The sequence below is a fragment of the Falco cherrug genome, chromosome 11, assembly GCF_023634085.1.
Source record: "Falco cherrug isolate bFalChe1 chromosome 11, bFalChe1.pri, whole genome shotgun sequence".
NCBI classification, from domain to species: Eukaryota; Metazoa; Chordata; class Aves; order Falconiformes; family Falconidae; genus Falco; species Falco cherrug.
This window is the reverse complement of record NC_073707.1, coordinates 16,675,511-16,701,449: the sequence shown is the minus strand read 5'-3', so window position 1 is coordinate 16,701,449 and position 25,939 is coordinate 16,675,511. Positions and strand designations below refer to the sequence as shown.

At 35.7% G+C, this 25,939-nt stretch overlaps 1 protein-coding gene across 7 annotated transcripts in view; it reads left to right on the top strand.

Moving 5' to 3' along the window:
• XRN1 (5'-3' exoribonuclease 1) overlaps positions 1-25,668 on the top strand; it is a 41,363-nt gene extending 15,695 nt beyond the window's left edge. Inside the window, exons 19-44 of one of the 7 annotated variants that reach the window (XR_008734406.1) lie at positions 1,243-1,346; positions 1,863-1,994; positions 2,726-2,888; positions 3,348-3,461; positions 3,953-4,051; positions 4,215-4,330; positions 4,612-4,758; positions 5,122-5,211; positions 6,179-6,314; positions 7,051-7,107; positions 7,774-7,906; positions 9,043-9,112; positions 10,236-10,461; positions 11,111-11,212; positions 11,916-12,011; positions 12,249-12,363; positions 12,898-12,962; positions 13,363-13,473; positions 13,837-13,962; positions 14,283-14,439; positions 14,759-14,937; positions 15,156-15,269; positions 15,348-15,471; positions 16,478-16,629; positions 21,341-21,504; positions 23,025-25,668. Coding sequence is in view for 5 of the 7 variants with exons in the window: in XM_055723429.1 (XP_055579404.1) it covers positions 1,243-1,346; positions 1,863-1,994; positions 2,726-2,888; positions 3,348-3,461; positions 3,953-4,051; positions 4,215-4,330; positions 4,612-4,758; positions 5,122-5,211; positions 6,179-6,314; positions 7,051-7,107; positions 7,774-7,906; positions 9,043-9,112; positions 10,236-10,461; positions 11,111-11,212; positions 11,916-12,011; positions 12,249-12,363; positions 12,898-12,962; positions 13,363-13,473; positions 13,837-13,962; positions 14,283-14,439; positions 14,759-14,937; positions 15,156-15,269; positions 15,348-15,471; positions 16,478-16,629; positions 16,830-17,120 (3,219 nt within the window). In the remaining 2 variants the exon portion in view is untranslated. Of the gene's footprint in view, positions 1-1,242; positions 1,347-1,862; positions 1,995-2,725; positions 2,889-3,347; positions 3,462-3,952; positions 4,052-4,214; positions 4,331-4,611; positions 4,759-5,121; positions 5,212-6,178; positions 6,315-7,050; positions 7,108-7,773; positions 7,907-9,042; positions 9,113-10,235; positions 10,462-11,110; positions 11,213-11,915; positions 12,012-12,248; positions 12,364-12,897; positions 12,963-13,362; positions 13,474-13,836; positions 13,963-14,282; positions 14,440-14,758; positions 14,938-15,155; positions 15,270-15,347; positions 15,472-16,477; positions 16,630-16,829; positions 19,910-21,340 lie in introns of those variants that run through there. The other 6 variants (XR_008734407.1, XM_055723433.1, XM_055723432.1 and 3 more) reach the window with 6 other exon arrangements.
• Positions 25,669-25,939: the final 271 nt, after the last annotated feature.

Below are 25,939 nucleotides of genomic sequence, written 5' to 3'. Positions count from 1 at the left end.
AGAAAAAACAGAGAAAAAAACCTTGTCATAAAAAGACTGAATTCATTATATAGTCAGATTTTAAATGTTCATTATTTGTATCTTCTTTATAGTGTATTGTAGGAGACAAACATTTCTAGAGTAGTACTGAAAAAGTTTTTCAAAATTTTTGACACCCAAGTATATCTTAAAAAAGAATCGTTAAATATATTGAATAGTTAATTTCAAATAATATTTTTAGATATTTTAAAACTTTTAACTAGTAATGCTTGATTTCAAAATGAGGTTAATGTGTAAGTTGTTAAAATTTGATGAAAAGAAAGGAAGGTGAAATACAGCTGTATGCTCAAGGCTATAGAATTTGTTGCTGGAGTAAGAAATCTAGACTTCTTACCTTTCAGCTCAAATTTGAGACCATTAAGTGGAAGTATTCCCAGTATATATTTTGAAAACATCCAAATCCCTTAACGGAACACATCTATGATATTTGTTCACACTGAAAGCTTTTGTTGGGGTCAGTAGTAAAAAATAAAAGTTTGTTAGGATTAAAATGCTAAATTTCTGTGGGGAAAAGTCTAGAATTTTGGAAATCTGCTGGAAGATTTAAATTTGTACTGATTTCAGAATATTAAATATTGTCTCCTTAGCAGAGTTTCTGGCATTTCTCTGTAGTAGCCATCAGATGTTCTTGGGTAACGAGTCGGTGAGACTCACTCCGGACTAATTAATAGTTGGAAAAAGTATAAATGGGAGGAAGCAGAGTCTCCAGACCAGAGCCCCTTGTCTCTTGTGTAGCTGAGTATAAAGACACTTTTTTAATCAGTCCCTTTTCATTAACAAAGCAAACTTAACACCTTCCACTTAAATGAGACTGTTTGTTAGAGGAATTAGAGGAAGGAGTTATGTAGAGACATTAAGAATCATTTTTTTTCTAAATCCTTTAAAAGGCCACTCTTTCATAATCAAAAATATCAGGTAGCAAAACACAAATCCAGAAAAAGAAAAAAGTTTCAGACTTAAATAAATAAAACCAGGAAATGAGAAAGGAGGAAAACAACAAGACAGGATTTTCTTGTTTCTCCATTGCCAATCAGAGATTGTAATAGGTATCAAAATACAATCTAATAAGCTAAAATGAGCTTTTTATTCTGCAAGAAAACCTGTTCTTCAACTGGAGTATTTTTCATTGCAAAACCAGTTTGAAAATACTTTAAAAATATCTCTAATATGTTAAAGAATTAGTAACTTCTGGTTTTTTTTCAGATAGTAGAAAATGTTGCCAGTTTGATACTTGGAAAGCGTGTTTTTGTTAACTGGCCACACCTTGAAGAAGCCAGAGTTGTTGCTGTGTCAGATGGAGAAACTAAGTAAGAGATATTTCATAGACAGTTGTTTGTTGTCTGTAGTGTTTCATTAATATTAAATTCCTTAGGCTGTACAGAAGCTTTGGTTTTAGTGTAATACTTGCTAACAGCAGATTAGTCCACATATATCAAAGGCTGCTTGGTGGAAGAACCCTTTCTTAACGTTCTTCTGAGGTTTGGTTATCTCTGTAGACGTCTACTCCTTCAATATTTTGCTATAGATGTAGAAGTCTGGGAGAGCTCTTTCTCAGCTTTGAGGGAAAAATGCATGCACAGAAATCCACACCGAATAATGTAAAAGAGAACATTTCTAAACACTCTTCCTATCAGCACATCCACTGGTATTTTTAATAAAAAATAAGCCGCGTGGCCTGTTGTGGAAGGGGTACATAAAATGATGCTGCAAGTTTTCCTTGTCCTTAGCAAGTAATTTCTGACTATTTCAAGTTTTGTTCACAATTGGTTATGTCTAGATTAATCTTATTTGGTTAAATTCATACCTGTCGTAATATTCTCAAGGTTTTATTTGGAAGAACCACATGGCACACAGAGGCTTTACATGGGAAATGCAGTGCCTCCAACTAAAGTGGCATATGTTGGAGATAAGGAGCAAAGCATGTGGTTAAAAGAAGTTCAAGGCATTTCAGAGCAGTGAGTAATTTTGAAAATTAAGGTGTTAACTTTGCATGTTATAACTTAGCTATGTTTTGTTGCGTTATTACAAGCCTAAATAGTAGAGAATAGCTGCTGAATACTTGATAAATGTTAATGAACGCTGGAATTCAAAAAAACAACATAAAAGAACTTATGTTGAAATTTCGGAATATATGAAGTTAGTCCCTAGGTATTTAAAGTTAGATGCTGTTACAAAAGAATTCTCAAATGAATGAGTTTTGTTATTTACTTTCCCACTTGATTTTCTGTTCTGGTCTTAAATATTCAGTTGCGGGAAGTATATAGAATGGAGTCATACAGTATCGAGTTACAACTGCGATAGCTTAGCTTTCTTAAATTCGAATACATCTTTTGCTCTTCTAGAATGTGGGTGCCCAGTGGAACACAACTGAGTTAGAGTAGCCTGCCATTTTATTATTTGTCGTTTGAGTTAACTGCCTTCATTATTCCTAACCCTTCCCACTGTAAAGGTAAAATGTGTTTAAATCAACTCACTTCACTATATAATGATGACTGTGCAACAATGGATAAGCAATTGGTCAATCCATTTATTCTGGGTATTTTTTATAAAACAGGAAGCATGCTGTTAGAATCCGTTTGTTAAGAGTATTGTTTATTTATTTTGATTCATGTCAAGAAATTCATTCCAGCCTCTCGGTTCAGTTTAGTTTATTGTAATCAAACTTAATGTTCTGCTTTGTATTCAGCTACCAGAGAAGAAAAGGAATAATTATCCATGAAACATCAATAGTAGTGTATGCTCAGTTACTCACTGGTAATAGATATCAGCTACGCCAAAATGGAGAAGTTTATTTGGAGAAGCAGTGGTCAAAACAAGTTCTTCCTTTTGTTTACCAAACAGTTGTCAAGGTAAATAGACAAGTTCAGTATCTTCTTGCACATAGCTCCTTACTCTGTTGGTGTGGAGGGGTGCACAGAAGAAAGGGTGTATGCTCCTTTAAAACAACAGAATGAACAAAAATAAACATCTTAAATTCATGCAATTTATTGTATAAAAAACATTACATGCTTAGGTAAGTATTTTGTCACAAAATTTGGAACCCTGTTGCACAGTTCGGAGATCTTACTGAAAAAATGGTTTTTGTCATGTTTTTACTGATGATGTTTTGCCTAAGGTACAGTAGTGAGTGCTCTGTGAGGTAGTATAGTTGCTTGTGCAACAGCATTTGTAATCTAGCATTAACTTTTTTGCCTTTGAATTATTTCAGACTCAGTGTTTAGAATAAGTGTCTATTTATATGAACTTTTAAATTACTCTACTGGAACTGAATGATACTTAACGTTATCAAACTTGTCTTTTTCATATAGGATATCAAAGCCTTTGACTCTCGTTTTTCAAACATCAGAACTTTGGATGACTTATTTCCTCCTGGAAGTGCAGCCTTTATGCTGGGATCTCCGTATTACGGCTGCATGGGAGAAGTTAGTTCAAATAATTCCCGCCCCCCCCCGCGCCCCGCCCCCCCCCCCCCAGTTTTCTTTATTTGCAAGCCTAAAATAATCTAAGATGTTGTGTGGCAGTAGTGGTCATTTGCTAGCTAAAATTTAAAATTGAAGATTCCCTGATGGTTTAGTCAGAGGAGGAGGGGATTCTTCTGCTTCCCTTATCCCTGTTGCTGGAATAACAGGAAAAATGTAGCATAGCTTGAATGCAGGATTATTGTTATGAATTATTTGGGATAATTTGCAACACATAGAATTTCCGTTTTGGACTATATTCAGTCATGGATTCCTTTGATCTAATGCTGTTTGATTGCCGTTGTGAGGAAGCAGTGTGCAGGTCAAGGCAAGATGGTGAATCCCAATGCATCTCTGTGCCTACTGCACCAAAATTGTTGGTAGACTAGGCGGTCTAAAGTCCAAAGACTGCTAGTTTTAAATAACGTTTTTCATGTGTTGTGTTTCTCTCCAAGGTTCAAGATTCACGTGATGTGATCACAGAAGGTAGAATTCGTGTAGTTTTCAATATTCCTTGTGAACCCCAGCTTGATCCTTTAATACAGAACCAGCATGTAAGTGCTTCTGGTTTTCTAATAAAAGCTTAAAGCATGTGTCAAATATATTTTGCAATGGTAAATGTCTTTAAGGGATGCTTCCATATCATTTTTTTGCCCTTTGTATAAAAATACTTATCCTTTGGGAATTGCCAATACATTTTGTTTGTTTATTTTAAAGAAATACTCTGTGAAATACAATCCTGCATATATTTTGGCCAGCCGTCTTGGAGTAAGTGGATATCTTGTGTCCAGATTTACAGGGAGTATCTTTATTGGAAGAGGATCAAAGAAAAAGTAAGTTCTTTTTGTGAACTTTGACTGTAGAAAAGCTTCTAAATTCCAATAAAACTCTATTTCTGCTATGTTTAAGTGCTGTTCTTATCAAGTATATAACAACTGTTTTGTGATATGAAGCCCTATCCTCCTTTGCAATGAGGTATGGACATACATGTGGACAGCTACTGTAGCACAGCTTACATCCTGTGATATTTAGAGCTGACACAATGCTGACAAGTAAACATCACAGTGAATTTTCTGTGGTTAAAGTCTGTGGATAAACTTTTTCTGATTTCCAGTCCTCATGGAGATCACAAAGCAAATGTGGGGCTAAACCTGAAGTTCAATAAGAAAAACGAAGAAGTTCCTGGCTATACTAAGAAAGTTGGAAATGAATGGATGTATTCTTCTGCAGTAGAACAACTGCTTGCTGAGTATTTAGAAAGGTAAATATTGGATATGAACTTCATCCAAATTATCCAGCTTCGTATCCACTTTGGAGTTGGCCCTTTGGAGACAGATCTTCTAAGAACTGATGAGTTTGCTTTTGGAGATAGCTTGATGGAATTTCTTTTATGCCAATATTCTCCTTCCAACAGTCTCTCCTTTCAAGGAGAAGCATATTTTGGGATAGAGTAATAATGTCAGCAGCTTACTGTTGCTAAATGAACAGTATGACACTAAAGTAAAAAATAATCCATCTGGGCTACAGAAATTTTGAAGCTTGTCAGGGTTTGTTTTGATGAGGCTTTTTTGTGGTCTATGCTGATATGAAACTAAATTTGTCTTCCACTTAATTAATTTTTTAGGGTCCCTGAACTATTTAATTATATAGCCAAGAATAGCCAGGAAGATATCTTCTATGAAGATGACATTTGGCCTGGAGAGGATGAGAATGGGTAAGCCATCATTCTCCTTTGTTGTGTGTCACCTCCCCAGCATAAAGACTGGCAACACTGTGGAATCGGTGGTGATCGTGGAGTGTCTGCTATGTAACAAACCTTGCTGGTCCTTGAGCAGCATGGTTATTCAGTGATGACTCTGAAGAAATTATCACAATGTTGTTATGTTACAAGTTGTGGAGTCCAAGTCTCTGTCAGACTCCTATCTCAGGTCCATGAAATGAGAAATCTAATTTCAATGGCTACTTCATTAATTCTTGCTTTTAAAGTAACCTTCAGTAAGCTTAGTTATGTATAGTCACAAAGTCACCAAAAAATCATTTTTGGAAAATAAGCAACAATTATTTTAATTGTTTAAGATCACTTTGAATTTGAAAAATAATGTGCAGAATTTTAAATATTTTGCTTATTTTTGGTGTACATTCAGTCAGTTTCATGGGAGACAAGGAGCAACCTTGGTTCCAGATAGAGCATAGTAATATTAAAAAAGCTTTTGTTATTAGCTAGTTGCACTCAAATGATGCTGCACTCCACAGGACTCTTACCAGGTGGATATACCATTGTGGGACAGTTTTTATTACAAGAATCTCAGGTTTGTGCTCCATTTTACCAGTGAGGCATGCCCTGAAGTTCTTTCTGTGTTGTGAGAAACAGCTGGTCACAGAACCTTTAAATAAAACCTGACATGGTTAGTTGGTTGGATGCAAATGTAATTTACTGAATAATTTTTAAATATCTTTTTTTCTGAGACAAAACTTCAAAGTTACAGTTTTGAAACAGTATTGCATGATTCGGTTATTTTTTTTAACCCCTATTGTAAATACAGAACTCTTAAATTCTGTTACTTTATGAATGTATACAAGCATTGTGCCTGTATCATAATACTTGATTGATTAAATCAGGAAATGTGGTAAAATTCTTAGTTTATGCAGTTAAACTTTTATTCTTGTTGGTTTTTATTTAGAGCTGAGAAAGTTCAAGAAATTGTTGCCTGGTTAAAAGCACATCCTGTGTCTGCTTTGTCTCGCTCATCTTGTGACTTGCAAATTTTGGATGCAGCCATTGTTGAGAAAATTGAAGAAGAAATAGAGAAATGCAAGGTATGCAGCTTGACATCACTGTGAGCAGGGGTGAAGCAAAAAGTAGCTGCCCATTAGTTTTCAGGTTCTTTAATTAGAATAAAATAATTGAAGAGTACTTGTCATTCCAAAGAAAAAAAATACAGAATGTAATGCAAGATGTGAATTTCTAACACGAATTGTCCCAGAAATTCAGGAGAGCTCATTATTAATCTTTTTAATTGACTCACTTTTTCAGATAATTCAGCAGCATTAGGCAATTCTCTGAACTCTGTCTCTTGGCCATTTCAGAAAGGAACAGGTGAGGTGTCAGTATATATTCTGAACTACTGAAGTGCGGTTTCTAAGTGCAGAACTAGATGTTCTTCCCTTGTAGTTTCTGTTTGGTCTGAGGAAAATTAGAAAGTTTATTTCTGAAAGCCACAGATCAAAAAAAGAGCCAAGGAAATTACTAAAGCAAAAGCTAAAGGCAAAGCCACATGAAATAATAAGCTGATTTCTTTGACATTACTTGCAGGGACATGTTAATAAAATTGTTGTGAGTTCTGGAATTAGCCAAACAATGCAAAAGCTTTGGTAAGAAATCTGTCACATGTTAAAAACTGGACTTCGTCATCCTAAAGGCTTCATGAAAGCTGTATACCTTTATCTAAAAAAAAACAGAAGAATTCTATATTATCTTTTCAGGTGTTTTGTTGTACCTAAAATCTAGTGTTGGTTTCTACATGTTTGTAATGACTTTGTTCCTTTCCTTCAGCAGAGAAAGAGCAACAAGAAGGTGCGAGTGACTGTGAAACCCCATTTGCTGTACAGAGTAAGTGGTGTGAAAATATCCAGATCATACTTCTTTTACCTAAGCTTACCAGCTTTCAGAGAGGGGAATTTTATACAGTATTAATGGAAGAAAAAGCTTTATAATGCCTTCTAGAAAACCAGTTAGAGCGCAGTAGTCTTTCTAAAAGGAGATAATTTCTACTAACTACAAACTCTGTTATGTATTATACTGACATTCATTTTTTTCCTGCCTTCTGTCCTTCATGCTTCTACAATTCTTATTGGCTGTGTAATGAAGGCAAAATAGAATATGTCTCTTCTTCCTTGTTTTGCTTTTTGTCCAGTTCTTGACATAGGACCCGCTGCTTATCTTGCGTGGTATTTCACAGATACCCATGTTACTGATACAGGCAGGAGGATTTATTTTGTCTGAATTGATCCTCTTGGTCTGCCATGGATCATGTACAGCATTGCTCTTTCTCAGGCAGAAGCAGTAAGTGAGAGTTGCAAGAAAAAAAAAAAAGTGAAAGCGTGCTTTGTGTCTGGGGAGGGAAGATTCTATGTTCTTAAACAATTCCCAGCCCCTCTCCCCTTTTATCCCCCCAAAAGTTTGCTTTATAATGTGTTTCAGATACTGTTATAAATGCATTTTGCTGTATTCCCTATTTTTTAGTTAACATTAACACTATGTTTTGGTTATTGTCAGCCATTAGAACAACAGAATGGGGTTGTTCCAGATCGAGATGCAGAGTATAGGCTGTTTGACCGTGTTGTCAATGTGAGAGAGAACTTTTCTGTTCCAGTTGGTCTTCGAGGTACCATTATAGGAATTAAAGGAGGTAATATTTTCCTCATAATTTTAGCATCGTAGCTATATAACAGCTTGGCTAGTGATGTGAAAGCAGGCTGCAGAAAAGTGTTTTGTATAATGGTTGTGAATGCACAGAAACTGCACACCTATAAAGCACATGTAACTAAATAAGTCACTAATGACGTCTACTGTTTTCAATTAAACCTACAGGTATCCTGTTTTAATTTCTTGTGTTACATAGCTGTACTTTGACTAAGAAATCAGTTACCCTTTATTCCTTCTTAATATGAAGAGGGCAGAGAGGTCAATGAGGGAGAACACAGGCTGCACAAAAAGAACAAAATGAAGTTATGGAAAGATAGGGGCAAAGTTAAGAGAAGTACAGATAAAAAAAGTATTAGGCTTAATATTTACATTGAACATAAAGTTTTATCAAACACAATTTGTCTGAAATTATTTTATCTGAAATGTAGTTTTTACTCTGTGATACTCCATTTTTGTTAAATCGCATGGATTTATACCTTCTTTGACAGGAAGATTATCCATTAATCTATTTCAGGTAAACAGAAGGATTTACTGAATCACATTGGGTGTAGCAGTTTGAGATCTAGTAACAGAAATTGTTTCCTTACCTGGCATTGAAGTAGTTGCTTTCTCATTCAGTTTGCATCCAACAGAATTTTGAATAGAGTAGGCATGAATGCAGCTCTTTAGAGAGGTATTCTTTTCTCCGTAACAATTATACACTAGTATAATTTAAAAGGAGTATTAGTTTATCGTTATGCAAGAAGGTAATGTTAAAGCTGTCTGTTGCAGACTGCCTGAATGTAAAGATGGCTTGCATCTCTTCTCTGGCAGTTTTCTGACAACTGTGACATACTGCTATATATTGCAGTTCCGTTAACCTGCGCAGGTCTGTAAGTTGTTATGCATGGTATGTTTCTGTTGGGAGTGTATCTAAAAGGGCAGCCATGTATGACTTGGAGAAGCATTTCTGAATTGCTGTTAATGAAATTATTCATTTAGGGAATAAGGGAGGTTTTGTTGCTAGTGAGTTATTTTGGGTCTTTTCATTATTTATTGCATAACTAATTAGATATTTACATAATTCAGATCAAATAGCTGTTACATATGTAGGATGACATTTTACTTTGTTTTCTCTAGCCACTAGAGAAACAGATGTACTCTTCGAAGTTTTGTTTGATGAAGAATTCCTTGGAGGCCTAACCATAAGGTTTGTGCAGAGCGTTTCATAGTCATTTCATACTACTGGTATAGATGGCATGAAGTTTTTGTCTTTGGTTTGAGTATTTTTAACTCCTCTTTTTAAAACTTTGTTTCTCAACAGTATTGGTCAGATTTTGTTTCTTTTATGTTTCTTTTTCTCTTTGAGTAGGGATAACTTTTATGAAGCTTATTGTATTTTGGAAGAGCTCTTCTAGGCTTTTTTGAGTATTTAGAAGCTTCTGATTTGTAGAAACCGAATACAAACCAGCATAAGGCACTAGAACCCAATTTTCTTTCTAAAGTATGTAGAAAACCAGTTATTATCAGCATGGCTTCAACATATAGATTAAAAAATAGTCCATAATCATCTGTTCCTCTGAAGGAGGGACTCTGAACTATCAATAATTGATACTTAGGCACTAAATTCTAATCACCATTAAAACCTAAACTGTTCTTCAGGAGGTGGAGGCATGGTTAATGCTTTTGTTCTAACAAGTGTGATAACTTCTGTATTTTAAGTAAGCAGATAAACTTTGAAGTGCACACATTTACTCATCAGGCTTCATTTTACTGTTCTTAGATAAATTAAGTTTTTTATGGCAGAAATTAGAGGGGAATCTTACCTATTCCCTGCATTCGGCAAGCATAACACTATCCTATCCCTTGCATGTCCTGTAAAACAGTTAATCTTCTGTATTCAGAATCGTAAGATATAAAACTAAATGTTGTTTAACTTCAATTTATAATTCTGCTACTGGCATCAGTTTTCATCTCAGAAAAAGAAAAAATATTGTTTCCTGGTTCATCATTTTTTTACAGAAATAATTACTACAGAATCATGCTAGAACAGTTCACTTAACTTTAAAATTTCTTTGAGCTCAGCACTGAAAGGTACAGTATAAACTCAGAGTAATAGTAGTTACTGTTGTTTTCTGGTTTTGACAGCTGGAGGTCAAAGGGGAGCACAATGGGATTAACACTGTGTGTAGCGGTACTAGATTTCAATATTGGATACAGTTTTTAGTCTCTGCTGTTCTTCCGGCATAGAGGCACCAGTGTTGTTAAATCAAATATATTGAAATGTCCAACAATTAAACTACAGGAAAATGATGTAATTTGCTTTTCTTAAGGTGCTCACCTGCCAGAGGTTATCGTCTGCCATCAAGTGCCTTAATTAACCTGTCCCATGGTAGTCGGTCAGAAATGGGAAATCAAAAACTGATGGCCATAGTTAAACCTCAGCCAGCTGTGAATAACTGCAATTCATATGCATCTGATCTGTCATCTGTATGCTCACAAAAAGATCATCTGGGAGGCCTCAACCATTCTCCTCGCTCCCTTTTTGTTCCTACTCAAGTAAGACTTTTCTTTCATTTGTACAAAAACATTTTTCCCTTATGACCATGGTTATGTTCATCGGTACAAACAAAATTTAATTTTTATGCCAGTATATTAGAAGTAGGGTAGTCCTTATTTTGAAGAAATTAATGAATCTAATAATGAAAGGGACCACAAGTTTCTTATTGACAGTTGTTTTGCTTTGAGTAGCTCCAGTTGTGTTTCTAAGAGACAAATACTTAGTTCGGAGCAGTAACACCACATTTGGTGTCAACAAATAGTTTGTTTGGGCAGAGATGCAGTTATTTCCTTAAAGCTCTGCTCCTAGTAATGCTTCCTGTAGGCCAAGTTTGTCCATGCTCAGAAAGAGAAGACATGATTTCCTTGTCAATCTTGCTTATGATTTACTTTGAGAATACAGTAAAAGATGAAAAATTACAGAGGAACTGGAGTTCTTATTGGTTTGATAAAACTTTTATTTTTTAGTAAGTGACTTCTTTAAAGAAAATCAGCTTAATTGATAATTCCATGTTCCTATAAGTGTGTTTGAGAAGAATTTTCTCCTGTTTTTTAAGTCTATACAAGAAAAACATCTTTCCAAAAGAAAATTTAAGTCAATGAAACATTTCTGATTTTTTTTTTTTTTCTCTCTCTCTCAATGATTTAGCAACTGAATGGAAGACAGCATTACAATCTCAGGGCTGAAAATCAGGGCAACTCTAACTCACCCCAGAAAGGATCATTTCTGAGTGGCAATCAGAAAAATAAAGTGAGTGTTCAGATTCATTTAGTATTGGACCCAAATATGTCAGTATTTATTTTGGTCCCCTGTTTAGAGTGGGTGTCCTTGTCTTATGGTTAATAGGTAGCTTTGTTTTAGCACATCAAATGTTTTCGTCAGTATACAGACTGGAGCAGAACTTGTCCCAGCTCTTGAATGAGCATAATATCCTGTGTTATCCTTGTTTAGATCCTAGTTTTTCAAAAGTGTTTTCTACATAGCTGGGCTTCAGTTCTGTCATACCATACCTGTAATGTTATGAAGCAGTTGAGTCTGATTGATAAGGCCTTTCAAAATAAGGCTTTAATAACAAAATTTAAGAATGCTACCGGTATGAGAGCATGCTTTTGAACCCATTTTGAATTAATATCTGAGTTTAGTTTTACTTGGTGATCTTTCCTATGTTCATAACTTCGGTTAATAACAAAAACAATCTCAAAACAAACTAAGCTCGTTTCCATTTAAAGGTGATTCTTAGGAAGAGTTGTTTATATAAATACAACCCACCACAATAGCCTATTTCATAAATTAAATACCTGCAAGTTCCTCTAGTGTCAGTATGACAATTTCTGTATGAGCACTTAGTTAAACTTGGACCTTAAAATTTTCACAATATGTTTGTATATGATTAGCTTTTCAAAAGTTGAGTTTATAGTTGCTGAGTTTGTTGGGGGTGTTCTTATTTTTTCAGGCACAGAGTAAGCAAGATGATGAATTCTGCAGCATATGGCAATCATTGCAGGGTTCTGGGAAGTCTCACCACATTCAGCAAAACATGCATGAGAAGGTTAGTATGTGAACTTTAAACAGATCCCTGGGTTCAGAATATGAAGGTACATAATTTTATATGTCAGTTCATTGAATCAGAAAACTTTCTAGTTAATGTTACAAATAAATCCTCTGGATGAAATTGTTGTTACACAGGGTATGCGTAGCTCTGGAAAGAGGTGATAATCATATGGGACTACTATGTAAATGATAGATACATAGTTTTCTGATTAAGGTTTGATGTTTGAAATCCTAGGGTGCAGTTCTACCTCAGGAAATCAAACTAGGAACTGGCAATCAGTTCTATAAGCCAGAATTCAACGACAGCAGCTTTAAAGGTCAGCAAAGAAAACAGGAGCCATATAAAAAATGTAAGTACTATAATTAGAAACTTTGTTTAGGAGAACTACTTGCTTTATCCAATCTTAATTGAAATGCCTGTTGAGCTTTTTGTAGTTATCAACAGAAAATAGTTTGTTATACTCATGTACACAACACTGCATTGCACTTGGTATTGTCAAATAATGTACCTGCTGTGCATATTGGGTTATTCCACACTTAATCCTGAACCTTTTAATCAACCTGTTCTGCATTATGTTGACTTCCCACCCATCTGGTATAAAAACAAAACAAAAAAAAAAAACCCACAACTTGGCTTTGAAAATTTGCTTACGATCATAACTGCAGCATATAAAAAGAGATATATTATTGCATATGCTTAATTTTACTTTATCCTAGAAGAAAAGGATACACCAAATTACTTAAAACGTATGAGTTAGACATTTGATGCAACCATTCACATCAATGCAGCTCTGTGTATTTGTATGGAGTTAATAATTTCTTTTTGAACATTGATTATTATTACAGTTTTTAAGAGCATTTCAAAAGAATACATTCTTTTGTAGTTAAAGAAGATTCCAAAGTTACAAGAGGTGAAAGTCAGCCACATAATAAAATATCAAACAAACAGGTAATTTCTTCTGCACTGAGTAAATGTATTGTTTTCTTTTTATGTTACTATTATCTGATTCATCATTCTACAGATTTCTCTTTAACTGGCATCATAGTTGATTCTTTTACTAGGTAAATTTTATTTTGGATATTTCTTTTTTGTCTAGAGATTTTATAGACAGAAAATTAGAGAAAGTGTGTAATATGTATAATGATGATACCAAATGGTTTTCTCATTTCTCTCAGACTCTAAAAGCTATGCTGCAATGAGAAAACACAAATGCTAGTTTTCAGTAAGCTGAAATCCTCTAAGAATATTAGCTTGTGAAAGCTATTTGCAGATGCATTTCTAATACGATTGTGTTATAATGAGTAGTGGAGTATTAGTATTCAATAATAAATGCTGCAGTTTATTTCAGAATTTTGCAGGTGTGAATAAGTACAATGTCAAACTTTTGAAGCGGAATGTAAGTCCCAACGTGCCTGCAATTCAGAAGGCTGCAGTGGATGGTCCCTGTACAGGCGGAAAGGTAGGATCTACATAGTTGATTTTCTTGTGCTCTTTGACTAACTTACATTTCCAGTCCATTTTGTTCCAATTATTCCTGATTGCTTGTGTGCAAATTTTTAACAGATACAAGACAAACCTGTATAACCTTGATCATTCTTTAAATCAGTTCTCTGTTAGTCAATCCTTGCACCTGTTTTGTATGCAAAACTTGTAGTCTCTGGGTATCAGCTCACACTCTGAGAAAACATGACTGTGATCTGCCCAAGCTAAGATGAAAAAAATACTGAATGATCATAAAATTAATCTCAAACTAATATACTCTTTCTCTTGCATCTGCTTGCAATATACTAAGTTGATGTACTTCTTTTTAATTTGTTTTAAGAAGGACAATGAACTTGAAAGCCTTCTAGCTTCTTTGAAAATTTCCAAAGAAAACGAAGCACAGACTTATTCCAAGGAAGCAAGAGCTACAAATGAAGAACATCTGTCACCACAGTCATTTGCTATGGTCTGTATACTGCAGGAATCATTACATTGCAGTTTAGCATCTGCTATCTTAGCATCAATGCTTCTATTTAAAGAAACTCCATGAAAACTCATACTGTCTTTTTAAACATATTGATGAGCTTTTAATTCGCTGTTCTAAAAGAAAATTATAAAACACATTTGTTCGTGCTAAGATACTGTTATCTGTGCTTTGATAGAATGTAACTGATAGGAAAACAAAAATTGAGATTTTGTTACCGATTGTGATATTTAGAGTTAAATAAGAAGGTAGTGTTATCTGAATGCCATCATGGCCCTGAATGGTTTATTTTATTTTTAAAGAAAGGAACTCAGATGCTTAAAGAGATTTTGAAGATAGATGGCTCTGACCCGGAAACAAAGAATGAACTGAAATCCCAAGTTAATGATGTTCCTGCTCTCCCTAGTAGACAGGATTGCCATGGAGCTGCCTCGCAGTATAGACAAACAAAAAAAATGGGTATGTTTAGACATCGGCTCATCATTCAGAGCTTTATCTTGTAGTGACATTTTAGAACATGGCTAACTGTAGAGTACTGATTTTTTCAAAATATAGTAATAAGATGTCCATCTTTTTCAGTTCTACTTCTTTACTCAGATCTAAAAATCTCTATATGTAGTCTTCTGGTTTTTGTTTATCAGATATGAAAATGCTAGAAAAAAATCAAATATGCTTTTTTTCTGCTAATAACAAAGTTGCTATCCTTTCAGTGCAGGAAATGTTTGTGATACCACTTTTTTTTATCTTTTTCTTTTTTTTTTTTTTTTTCTTCTGTCAGCTGCTTATATGAACAAGCATCATGGCACTGGAGGCCCTCAGAACACCCCAGCACTGGAAACTGGAGGTCACCCTTTTGCTTGTCCACAGCCTGCACTGTCTACTGTTTCTGAACTTTCTCGTATTTGTTCTCTTGTTGGAATGTCACAACCAGATTTCTCTTTCCTAAAAACACCACAGGTAAAAGCTTTTTCTGCAAATAGTTCAAGTTCTCAACTTTGTTTCAATTGTCCTATATTTAAACATTTGGACTGAACACTGAGATCCATCTAAAAATAAACCTTATCTCCTTTTGTTTTGGTTTCTTTCCTCCAAAACAAACAAACAAATCCTCTGTTTCTATCTCTCAGTTTGTCAGCAGTACAAATTCCCTCAAAAATCTTATCTCATTTTTCTAGACCATGACAGTTTGTCACATAAAACTATCAAATGGCTTGTTGGTTCACGGACCACAGTGTCATTCTGAAGCTGAAGCAAAGGAGAAAGCTGCACTTTTTGCTTTACAGCGTTTGGTGAGGATATAAAGAATGTTTTAAAATCTTTGTCTCTGTTGCATTGCATGCTTGTAATCCTCCTTTCCTCCTTCATAGAGTTCTGTAGGAGTAAACTTCCCTGCGCCTCCACCTCCGCCTCCACCAGTGTTTCCAAATTACCAGCCACTGGGAGTTCCTGTACCGCCTGGATCTATTCCTCCAGTATTTGCACAACCCCCTGGTAAGTGGTTGACTAGTACATGTTTCAGACGTTTTCATGATACCTGTAATTGTAATAGTTCTTTATATGAAAATGCATGCCTTCCAGAAAGCCATTTTTGGTCTTCATGTATGTAGGTTTGTCTGAACTGCTTTGAAAACAGTTCATGAATCTCTTCTCATCGATATGCAAATTAATTCATTTCAGACAATCATGTCTTTCCCAGTTTATTTCTTTTCCTCAGTAATATATTTGTCCATTCATCGTTGGTTTTTTGTGTTGGGGTTCTTTCGCCTTCAAAACAATAATAATTAGATCAAAGCTGATAGTTCCAGTCCAGAATTCATAAGAAATCTTTTTCTTGATTTTCTGCATGGATTTCTTTTTTTCCCCACCCTGTATAGTTAATGCTTATCCATGCGTTAGCGTGTGTGTTTGTTTATAACCAACTTTCACTGAAGTGATGCATCACAATCCTGTTCTACACTCCCAAACATTAGCACATTAAGGAACCCTCCCAAAAAATTGCTAAAAATCTTGGTGGCGGTTCTGGGCCCTGTCAATTTTGTATTCTACTAAAGCTCACGTTCAGAGCTACTAATTAATGAGCCAGCACCATTGTAGCATCCTACTAACCTATACAGCAGCTGCTACATCTCTTTCCCCAGGGTTTCTGTATTGTTGATTTGTTTCAAAAGGATGTGACCTAAACTTGCAACCTTCTACTAACACGATTCACTCAGCTATGGGTGCAAAGATCCCAAGTTATGTGCACTCTGAAATGCAGATGCCGTGACCTGGTGCTCTTAGCTGTGCTGTTTTCTAGGTATAGTTCTGTAAAAGCAGAACTATTTGGGATTTTTTAGATAATAAATACTTATCTATTAAAATAAACAAGGAAGAATATGAAGCTTTACTGGAAAGAGAAACAACATGCAGGCAAATGTAGTTGGGGTACTTTTGGGGTCCTGGGGAGTTGGTATCTTCTTTTTGAGGAAAGAGAACTAAAAGTTACTTATTTTCACAGCTAATATAATGCCTCCATCATCTCACATGTTTGGTCCAGTGTCCTGGGGAACTCCAGTGCCTAAACATTACTATCCTGGGTCCTATCCAGGAAGTGTGTCTCTTGCAGGAACTATACCAGTTGGTTCTCACCACCAGTTTATACCTCTGCAGGTAAGATTGGCAGGTTTGTCTTAATACTTTATTTTTGTAAAAAATGTGCCTACATGATCAATGCAACAACATCCCCACTGTGAAGCACTATTTAGTATTAGAAAATTATTGTAAAAAATTGTGTGCATGTTTTCTAAAAGTGGAATATTTGCAGTTTTTTGAGAATGCATTCTGTTAAATAATATTTATTTAATTTAAAGGTAACTAAAAAAAGGGCTGCTAACAAGAAAAACTTTGAGCTCAAGGAGTTTCAGAGTTCCCCTCAAGCTGCACCACTAAAGAATGAACAGCCAGTGTCTTCTGACCACATTCAGCAAGATAGTTCTTCAGCTCCTTTAAAACCTCCTCCAGCTGCTCAATCCACAGTTTCATTTCAAGACAATGTGGCTACTCCAACCGTTCCTCATAACAAATCAACACCAAACACTTCCAGCAAGCGAAAGCCAAGAAAGCTGGCTGTCAATTTTGGCGCACCAAAATCTTCAGAATAAATATGGCAGCTAGGTGTATTTTATCTTTAACTCTTCCCCCCACTGTTGTGTTCTATCATTTAAAAAAATCAGAAAGCTCTATTAAAAAGACCAGCCACTTTAAGTATAGTATGCAATGAAATACATCTTATTTGCTGTGATTTTCAGGTGGTTGTGAAAACTATAAAAATTATGTTAAAACTTAATTATTTTGACTTAAACTAGCAAAAGCCAGGAAATGCTGAGTTAAGATTACCATGCCATCCATTGTGCCTAGGTTTCTAAACAGTGGCTTACAGACTATACTGGGTAAGCAGCAATAACAGTGGCAACCTTAACTCAGAATTGCCGTGCTTTTTGGGAGGGATATGGAGCAGTAATAAGTTGGGCATCTAATGTTGCTTAGTATGACATTTTGTTATTCTAGCTTATTTTTAAATAGTGTAGTAAGACAGAAAGGAAAAATAATTTACACGCAGCTTTTTTGTTGACTCTCCAGGGCCTGAGTTGAATCAGCATGAGTAAAACCTAACTACAGTGGAACTGCCAAATTCACTTTAATTATGAACTGCTAGATTTTATACCAGAGGGCAGCAACTTTACAACTTTCAATATGTAGGTATTATTGTATCTCTAGTATTAGAGTGGCAAAAAGAGGTTGCTGATGCAGAATCTGTTCCAGGAGATTAATTTATAGAATGTATTTAATTAAAAAAAAATAATAATTGCAAAGTAAAGACCTCTTTGGTACTTTAAGTTTAAATTTTTTTATCTAGCAGCATTCTAAATTTATTGTTTTCTGATGATAAAATAACATCGATATCTGCTATGGATCTGCATAGCCTCCTAAAATGCTAGTGACATTCTGATTATTTTTTTCTAAATTATAAAAATGGCCAGAGTTTAAAGATATCTATTTGTGTAGTATGCTTGTCAAAGTTATGTTTACTTAGAGTCCATTTCTCCCTCTAGTAGTAGTTTGCACCCTGAAACATTCTCTATGGTAGATTATTTTTTATTGCTAGTGACTTTTAATATTTACTTTTTAGTTTGGTGATAGAAGTTATGTGCAGCAAAATTGAATTATCAGAAACTGTTACTGTTGGTTCCATAAGAATATAGAGACAAAAGGTTGACTTGTATTTTAGGAGGGAGCTATATTGTAAAAGAAGTAACTCCATCATTCTTAGTTCATTTAGGAAAAAGAAGGTGGCTGAAAGGTCCCTGTAACTATTTTGAACGCACACGTACCATTCTTAACATGAAATCTTCAGTCTAAGAGAAAATTTGAAGCTTCTGTTGGTACTGTTTACTGACATTGATTAGCTTTCATTTTTCTTCTTTATTCTAATTTGTTCCGGAAAAAATATTTTTCCTCTAAGGCCCAGGAAGCTTAGTAATAAAGCATACTTTAGTGATTCATTCTGTTGCCTCTAACACGAGGTTTCACATTGGATCTGCAAGTCTGTAGGCCTTTTTTCAGTTCCCCTACCTTGTTCTTTGCCTCCATTTCTTGGTGTAGTACCAAGTTTCACATTGTCACTATGTTACAGCATTTTTTCCTATTGATGTATCCAAAACAGTTGTTGCCTCAGCAGTATTCATAGAATAGTAGCAAACCCTATAAAAAGAGTCACAGAGGTAAAAACAAGGTTAAGAAATTCTATTTCAATTTACTTAGCATCACAAACCTTGTAAAATAGTTTATATGCAGTCTTAATATACATTGACGTTGTTCTCTTTATAGCCATCTGGTCTCAAGAGGGTTTGAAGCCATATTCTGTGAAGGGAAAAGTTGTACTTTTTTGGTGATTTATTGTCATTAGTAACACAAAACTGACTTGATGCTGACCTGCCAGTATTTTAGAAGTGTTTATGTGAAATTTAGTTACAAGAGACAGATGCTAGTTCCCCATAATCCTAGATGAATTATCTGATCATCAGAAAAAATTAGTTTAGAAATTCCTGTGATGGAGATGAGACTACATTTGATTCGTGCATCACAGAATTTTGACATATCTGGATAGCCAATGTATGCAGATTTTTAAAAACAAGGTATGAAGGACACTATACTTTTAACACCAGTCAACACAGCAATTTTTATTATTAATTACTTCAGCCTAAGGCTTCCTCTCCCTCTTCAAGTAGAATTGCTAGATATATAGCTGGTTAAACACTTTATTCTGTAGCTGCTGCATATTGTGTTAGTCCCGGGTTTTTAGTTTATATATTCTATGATACTGACTGCCTGGTGCCCAGTTAATTACAGTTTTACATGTCCTGGTAGATGTGACATCTGCATTGACCTATGCTATGTCCCCTGTGATTTCAGTTTTATATTTTAACAAGGTGATTATGTTTAATTCATACAGATATAAATTTAAGCATTTGTTTTTCTCATAGATATAAAGTATTTTGTAAGCACTGGAGTTTTTCATTAGATCTTATACAGAGCAGTATTTTACTAAAAATCCAAAAGGGAAGACTTTTATGTGCGCATTTTTGTAGTTTCTGATTTTTTTAAAAATAACTTTTCATTGTTTATCTGCCAAGTGAAATGTTTTAAATTTGCATATGAATGGATACAGAATGTATTTTTTGTGCTGTTTAGTGTTAAGTGTGCATTTGCAGATTTTTAGCATGTAGTTGCACAAAGGACTGTGCAAAGATATTTTAAAATATGAATATATGATACACTGAAGGAAAACATTCATAAAAGTTAAATGCTATATAAAAATCTAATGCAATAGAATAATTTTATAAATTGTGTCTGTGTCTGCTTGGATTAAATATTGAAACAAGAAACATTACTTATTTTCACTGTTTTATTTCCAAATATTCTATGGAAACTTCTGTATGCTCCAAACCAAAATTTTAAGATATAAATCAGATCTCATGAAGCTCAGTTCCTGTGATTCTCAGAAGCAGCAACTGCCCACCTCTGAGCTGTTTCTTGATGCCTTTCAACTACTACTAAGTTAAAGATAAGAAGTTTGTTTAAAAGGGTGTTAAAAAGCATTTAACTAGATACCAATCTTGCAAAATTTCTTTGGCCTCTGTCACCCATTACAATAATAATAATAAAAACCCACCAAAACTATAGAAAATTTAGTAAGATTGCTTCTCAGTAAGATTGCTTTCCAGCAAGTTCAGTCCTAGTGCTTCTTAACACGGTGCAAAACCAGCTGAAAAACAGGAGGAGCCATGGGTACCTGGAAATATTTGACACCATTTTTCTGCACCGAGAGCAAAACACGGTGCTGGGATTTTTGCTCAAGTAGAGTAAGAGTAGTTACCTCATTTGTAACAAGGCTTCTGATTGCAGCATAGTGACAGGCTGCACTAAAACCAGGGCAATGGGTTTGAGTTTCTTTAAGAGAGAAATGGCAAGTTATGTTTCATACTTAGACTTCCTTATCCCCAATAATAGCAGGTTTTTAAAGTTCAGAATTGCCAAATTAATGTTACTAGACTTTACTCTTATTTTAGAGAGAGCAAACTTCTTCACCTTTATATTGTGTATATACCATGTGCTGAGTTTTGTTCTTTTTGACCAGTTATCTCTAAGATTATGTTAAAACTCTGTTGTTCCTTTTTAAACTGTAATCAACACTGTAGACAAGCCAGTTAATTATTACTGTCTTCGCTTGTGTGTTCTGAACTTCGTTAGGATCTGTCTTTTGCTAACAGCAGCACCAGCTATTCATATAGAAAGATATTACTTTCTTTCTTGTTGATATTAGCTTGTTTAAAGCAACTAGCATAAAGGATGGAGTGCACTCTTAACATGACCAGCTGCTACAACTTTGTGTAACAATATTTTGTATACAACAGTCTGGTCAGTATATACAGGAAGATATAATCTTGCATTTCTTAAGCTTTCTTCAAAATATTAGCCAATGGACTTTTTAAGTACTGCAGATATCCTGCATGGCAAGTTCTGCCTTGTTACTTTTCCCATCTCAATATATAGCACTAAAGAAAATTAAAACAAAGTAAAGGGATAACTTCAAAATATATCAGGTTGCGCATAATAAATCTCACATGGATACTCCCATTCAAAAATTAAGTGACTTCTGTTCAATTTTGTTCATTTGAACTACTATATAGATGACCCCTGAGAGTGAGGAATCCCAAAGAAGCAATGGTTAATTACAGTAAGGGATTTAAATTTTTTTTTTATTTGAGATGTGATCTCCATATGTATTCCGTAATCAGCCTTCCTTACTACTGAGAGACAGTTATGTTCTTCTCTTTCTACCTCTGGAAAGGGGACACAGTGACACCAAGGGCATAAGGGCAGTCTGAATACACACTCGTCCAAAAGAATCCAAATTCAGGTGCATGAGGATCCGTGAATTTTGAGACTAATTGATAAATATTACGAAGAATCGAATATCATGAGGTAAGTAGCTGTTGTTTATTAACAAAAGAATTCATGGTTCCAACAGTAGTTCCTTATTGCTGCCAATTTTTGGTGGGGTGTTTACTCTTATTTTTCTGTAAATTAAAAATTTCCAGTTTCATTTTTCCTTTGAAAGAGAATATAAATCAAAGAGAACAGAAGGAGTCACAGTGCCATTAAGTGTGAACAGTAAAGCTGATTCCTGTTATTTTAAAGGAGAAAGAAAGCATTTTTCATCAACCTTATCATTTTTCTGGTAAAACTTGGTCATTGTTACTGCATCAGCATTGCTGTATGAAAGTCTATAATCACATTTAGTCCTGTATTTTGTGGAATTGCAAGAAAGGCCAAGGCTGGCAATCAAAAGCCAAAATGTAATGTCTTTGCAATTAACAGCAGCAACAAAATTCAAAGGCAGCAACTTTGAGGGCGTTGAGGGTATGGTGTGAAGCAAGAACTGTGATTCCACTGAAAGTGATCTATTTCAGAGTAACCTATGCATGTTTTAGATTTAGCACTATTTGGGGATAGATTATGATGTTTACTATTAGCCTCCTGATGTTTCTTCCAGTACGTGTTTTTTTGAAACAGTTGAAATGCTTTGTCAGTCAATGAAATGTAAATCAGTAGGGTAGATGGAGAGCAGTGTAGGCTGCTGGAATCTCTGAGTTTAATGAGCCCATATTGAGATGGTTCATTCTTTTAGTTTTTTCTGTGTTTAAATATTTCCCTTTTCCTTCCCCTTGCTTTCTTTTTTAATTCTTTTTATTTTTTAATTTACTTTTTAAGTGGCTAGATCTTAGTGAAACAATAGTTAAGTGCTTTTTATTCCCTTTAGCCTCTAGTATATCCATTCTCTTCTTCTTCTACTTAAGCTTCATCAATGGCCATTTTCCTCTCTTTAGTTTTAGATTTTTTTCCTGTGAATTTCCAGACTTTGAAACCAATGTTCTTTTAGAGAGCTGTTCAGCCCTGGATTTTCTAGGTACAAATGACTATTCATCACGTGTATACGCACACACATATATTTATATACAGATATAGGACTCAGTCTCCTTATTTTCTCAAAGCTAGTTCTGTCAATTTTAGTCCACATCATAATTCCGTGCGTGGCATCCAGAGAATGAGGGAGAACTTATATATACACATTGCACTTCTCCAAATATAGATATTACTTAGGATGGGTTAAAAGCATGGACAAATAGTGAAACAGTAGCAGAATAAGCACACCAGTTTTCACTTCACTTGCTTTGGTAGATAAATTCTTAGCTTAAAACTCAATTGTCCTAATGTCTACCTCATTCTCTGTCTAAGGTTACTTCTGTTGCAGAGCTGGCAGAAGGGCACATTGTGCCTCAGGCACAATGCAAAACCTCATGTATGTGGGCACAGTTTTGGTGTGCCGGCTTAACCAGTCTCTTTTTTGTTCCCACTGGCTCGTGCCAAACTGTATTGCCGCATTATGAACCATATCAAGGAATTAATCTGATTGAAACTCTTTCCCCCGTGTTATTTTTCAGCCTGGTAGTTCGCCGTGGAGCCACCAGAACAGCTGTGTTGGTACAACAGTTCGCAGTGTGAGGGCGGGATGATTTAGCAAGAGTGGAACCGCTTGTGAAACATCCCATCGTTGCCTAGAACTCAAATCGCCTACGAAGCTAACATGCTAGATTAACTGATGTCATTGTATGTGGTTCTGTCGGTTGGCTTCAAGGAGAGTGGTAAATTCTGGCAGGAGTACAGGAGGAGCTGCTGAGAATGGTCATATGGTAAATTATTGCAGCAAAACTTGCCAAAAGGTCATTGCTTTCATTTTGGGCTGTCACATTAAGTTTCCAGGCAAGGCTTAATGAAAGATGGTTGGGGGCTGCACCAATCAATGGAGCAATAGGAATTAGTGGGTTCGTTCTTATTTAAATGTAAGCTGAGTAAGGTCCCTGAGGCCAGTGCTTTCGTAATATTAAAATTTGTTAAAATAGCAGAGCTAAGGAGGTGGGTATAATGGTAAACAAGAGTTTGATGAGGCAGTAGAAGGGTAGATGCATCTTGACAAAATACTGCTAAGGAAAGGGAGTTAAAGACAAAATCATGCATTACACGTTTTGGGTCTTGCTCTCCCAGATTCCAGTAACTAGAATCGTGTAAGCACTGCTAGTAACAGGTCCGATTCATAGTGAAAGCCTGGGGTGAGCAGAAGAGTCTCCTATGGATCAGTCGCACAACAGAAATGCACCTGAGAACACCTTTATTTAAAAGGAAAAATAAGTTACCTATTCAAAATACAGTTTAACCAGTGATTTGGACATAAATAGTCCTAGAAAATGTCAGCATCGTGTTTTCTTTCTAGAAATTAGGTCTGCTGGATCTGTAGCACTCCCATCTCTCAAGGCCTGTTTTAACCTGTGTAACTGAGGCAAAAATCCCTCTTGCTTGGCATCATCCTCTAAAATGTACTTGTTGCTGACTGAAACATGCTGAGCATGATGGCATTGCTTACAGATAGTCAATATAAATTACTCATGGCAGGGGTTTTGCCATCGCTGCCAGCAATGGAGGATCTCATCCCTGATGTTCTGCCTTTTGGTTGGTTTTACTTAATAACTCTTTCCTTTGCTACAGCACTGGACAGGTCCCTGGAGTGCCTCCACTCCTTCATTTGGTTTGGTAATTCCAGTAAAAGGTAAGTCCAGTCATATTTTCCAGACACCAAAGAAAGTGAGGATTTCAGCAGAAAAGATGCAGAAGTACGGGACACAGCTGCTTCGGTGATAGGTATGTGACCCCAGGTGTGTGAATTCCTTGCCTTCTGAACAGTGGAATGGCACCTGCACGCTCTCGCTCAAACAGGAGCACTAGGGCGGTGGTAGAGGTTATGCAGGCTTGTTCTCAGAATTGCAGTGCAGTGTAAGAGACGGACGTCCACACATCTTCACTTCAAACTGAATGTTTCTTGTCTGTGTAAGATCAACGCGGGGCTTTTACTTATGTTGGTGATAAGATTTTTCCTGAGGGTGATAGAGGTTTTGGATAGACAAAGAGTGTGTGGGAATGATATTATTTATGAAAAAATAATATAAACTAATGCCAAATAAGTCATGTATGGACAAGCTATGCATGTCTGAAAACCTGTCTCCTCCTTTATTGCTTTGGGTTTTTTTTCGTGTTGCAAACAGAACAATGATAAAACTTGTATTTCATAAGCCTCTTATAAATTGAGTAATTCTAATACATCCTATATAACTGAGATTACATATGGACTGCAGCTCTGCAAGTTGGTTCATGTTGTCTTTTTTTCCAACGTATATATATGGTGTTCCTCTTCCAGATGCATTGAAGTTCTCCTTAACATATTAAACAGTGTTTAAGATTTGCATGAAGAAATCGACCTATGGTCACTTCCATGCCATACAGTGAATCGGAGGGGTATTTATTTGTTACATTAAGAGCTTGTAAAAGAAAAAAAAACTAATGTGCACCTCTGTTTTCTTCTTGAAGTTTTGTTTCATCCTGCAGTGAGATAGGCCCCACTTGTGTTGATACTGTAAAAACATGAAGGATGTCTAGATGAGTTTTCCCAATGTTACTTAATGCTTCCTAGTTTTTGAATGTTTGGAGAGGTTTCAGCCTTTTATACCAGTTACACATGTTGAATCTTTTTAGGGAACTTTCTTCAGGAGTTCTAAATAATTATTTACCAAAACCAACAGAATAATTAAATTAGTTTGGAAAAAAAAAGAAACTGTCTAAATCAGAAATGAAGTACTTGATACCATCTATTAGCTGTATGTCGAGAGATTACAGCTTGTCAAGTTATAGTCAAAGAGAATATAGAAGTCAAAGTTATGATGACTTTTTAATTACTTGTTCATTAGGGAGGAGAGGTGAAGCAGCCCTTCCTTGGCTTTCTCTTTCATATGCCTTCAGATCCCCAAGACCTCTGCAACTGCCTGGGTGAGGTGGTCTCCCTAATGTGCCTTTCACTGTTGTTAATATTCCTGGTTTAAAGATCCAGTAACAAACGACTGTTATCCCATAGAATATCCTTTTGTCGTTCATTGTGCACCTTTTTGTATTGGGCCAAACAAGTGCAAGGGGAAAATATTTTTTATGTATTTTCTGGGTTTGCTTTTTTCCTGCTGTGATTAAACGAGTTAAGCTAATTGACTCATTTTTCTAATTCAATTGCGGTTAAAGCTAAACTCTAGTGCTGCTGTTTTGGGGTTGAGCACCCTGAAACTTGCTGCTTAACCGAGAGTATTTCTGGTTGTTCCTGTTTAAAAGCCACCACCACCCTGTCGGCGGGCAGCCCCTGTCTCTGTCCCAACACGAGCTGCACACACGTGAAGGCGGGCGGTGGCACAGGGGCTTGCTGCGGACGGACGGCTGCAGCCGATGACGGCTTTGCACGATCACACCTGCTGTGCCAGGGCCACAC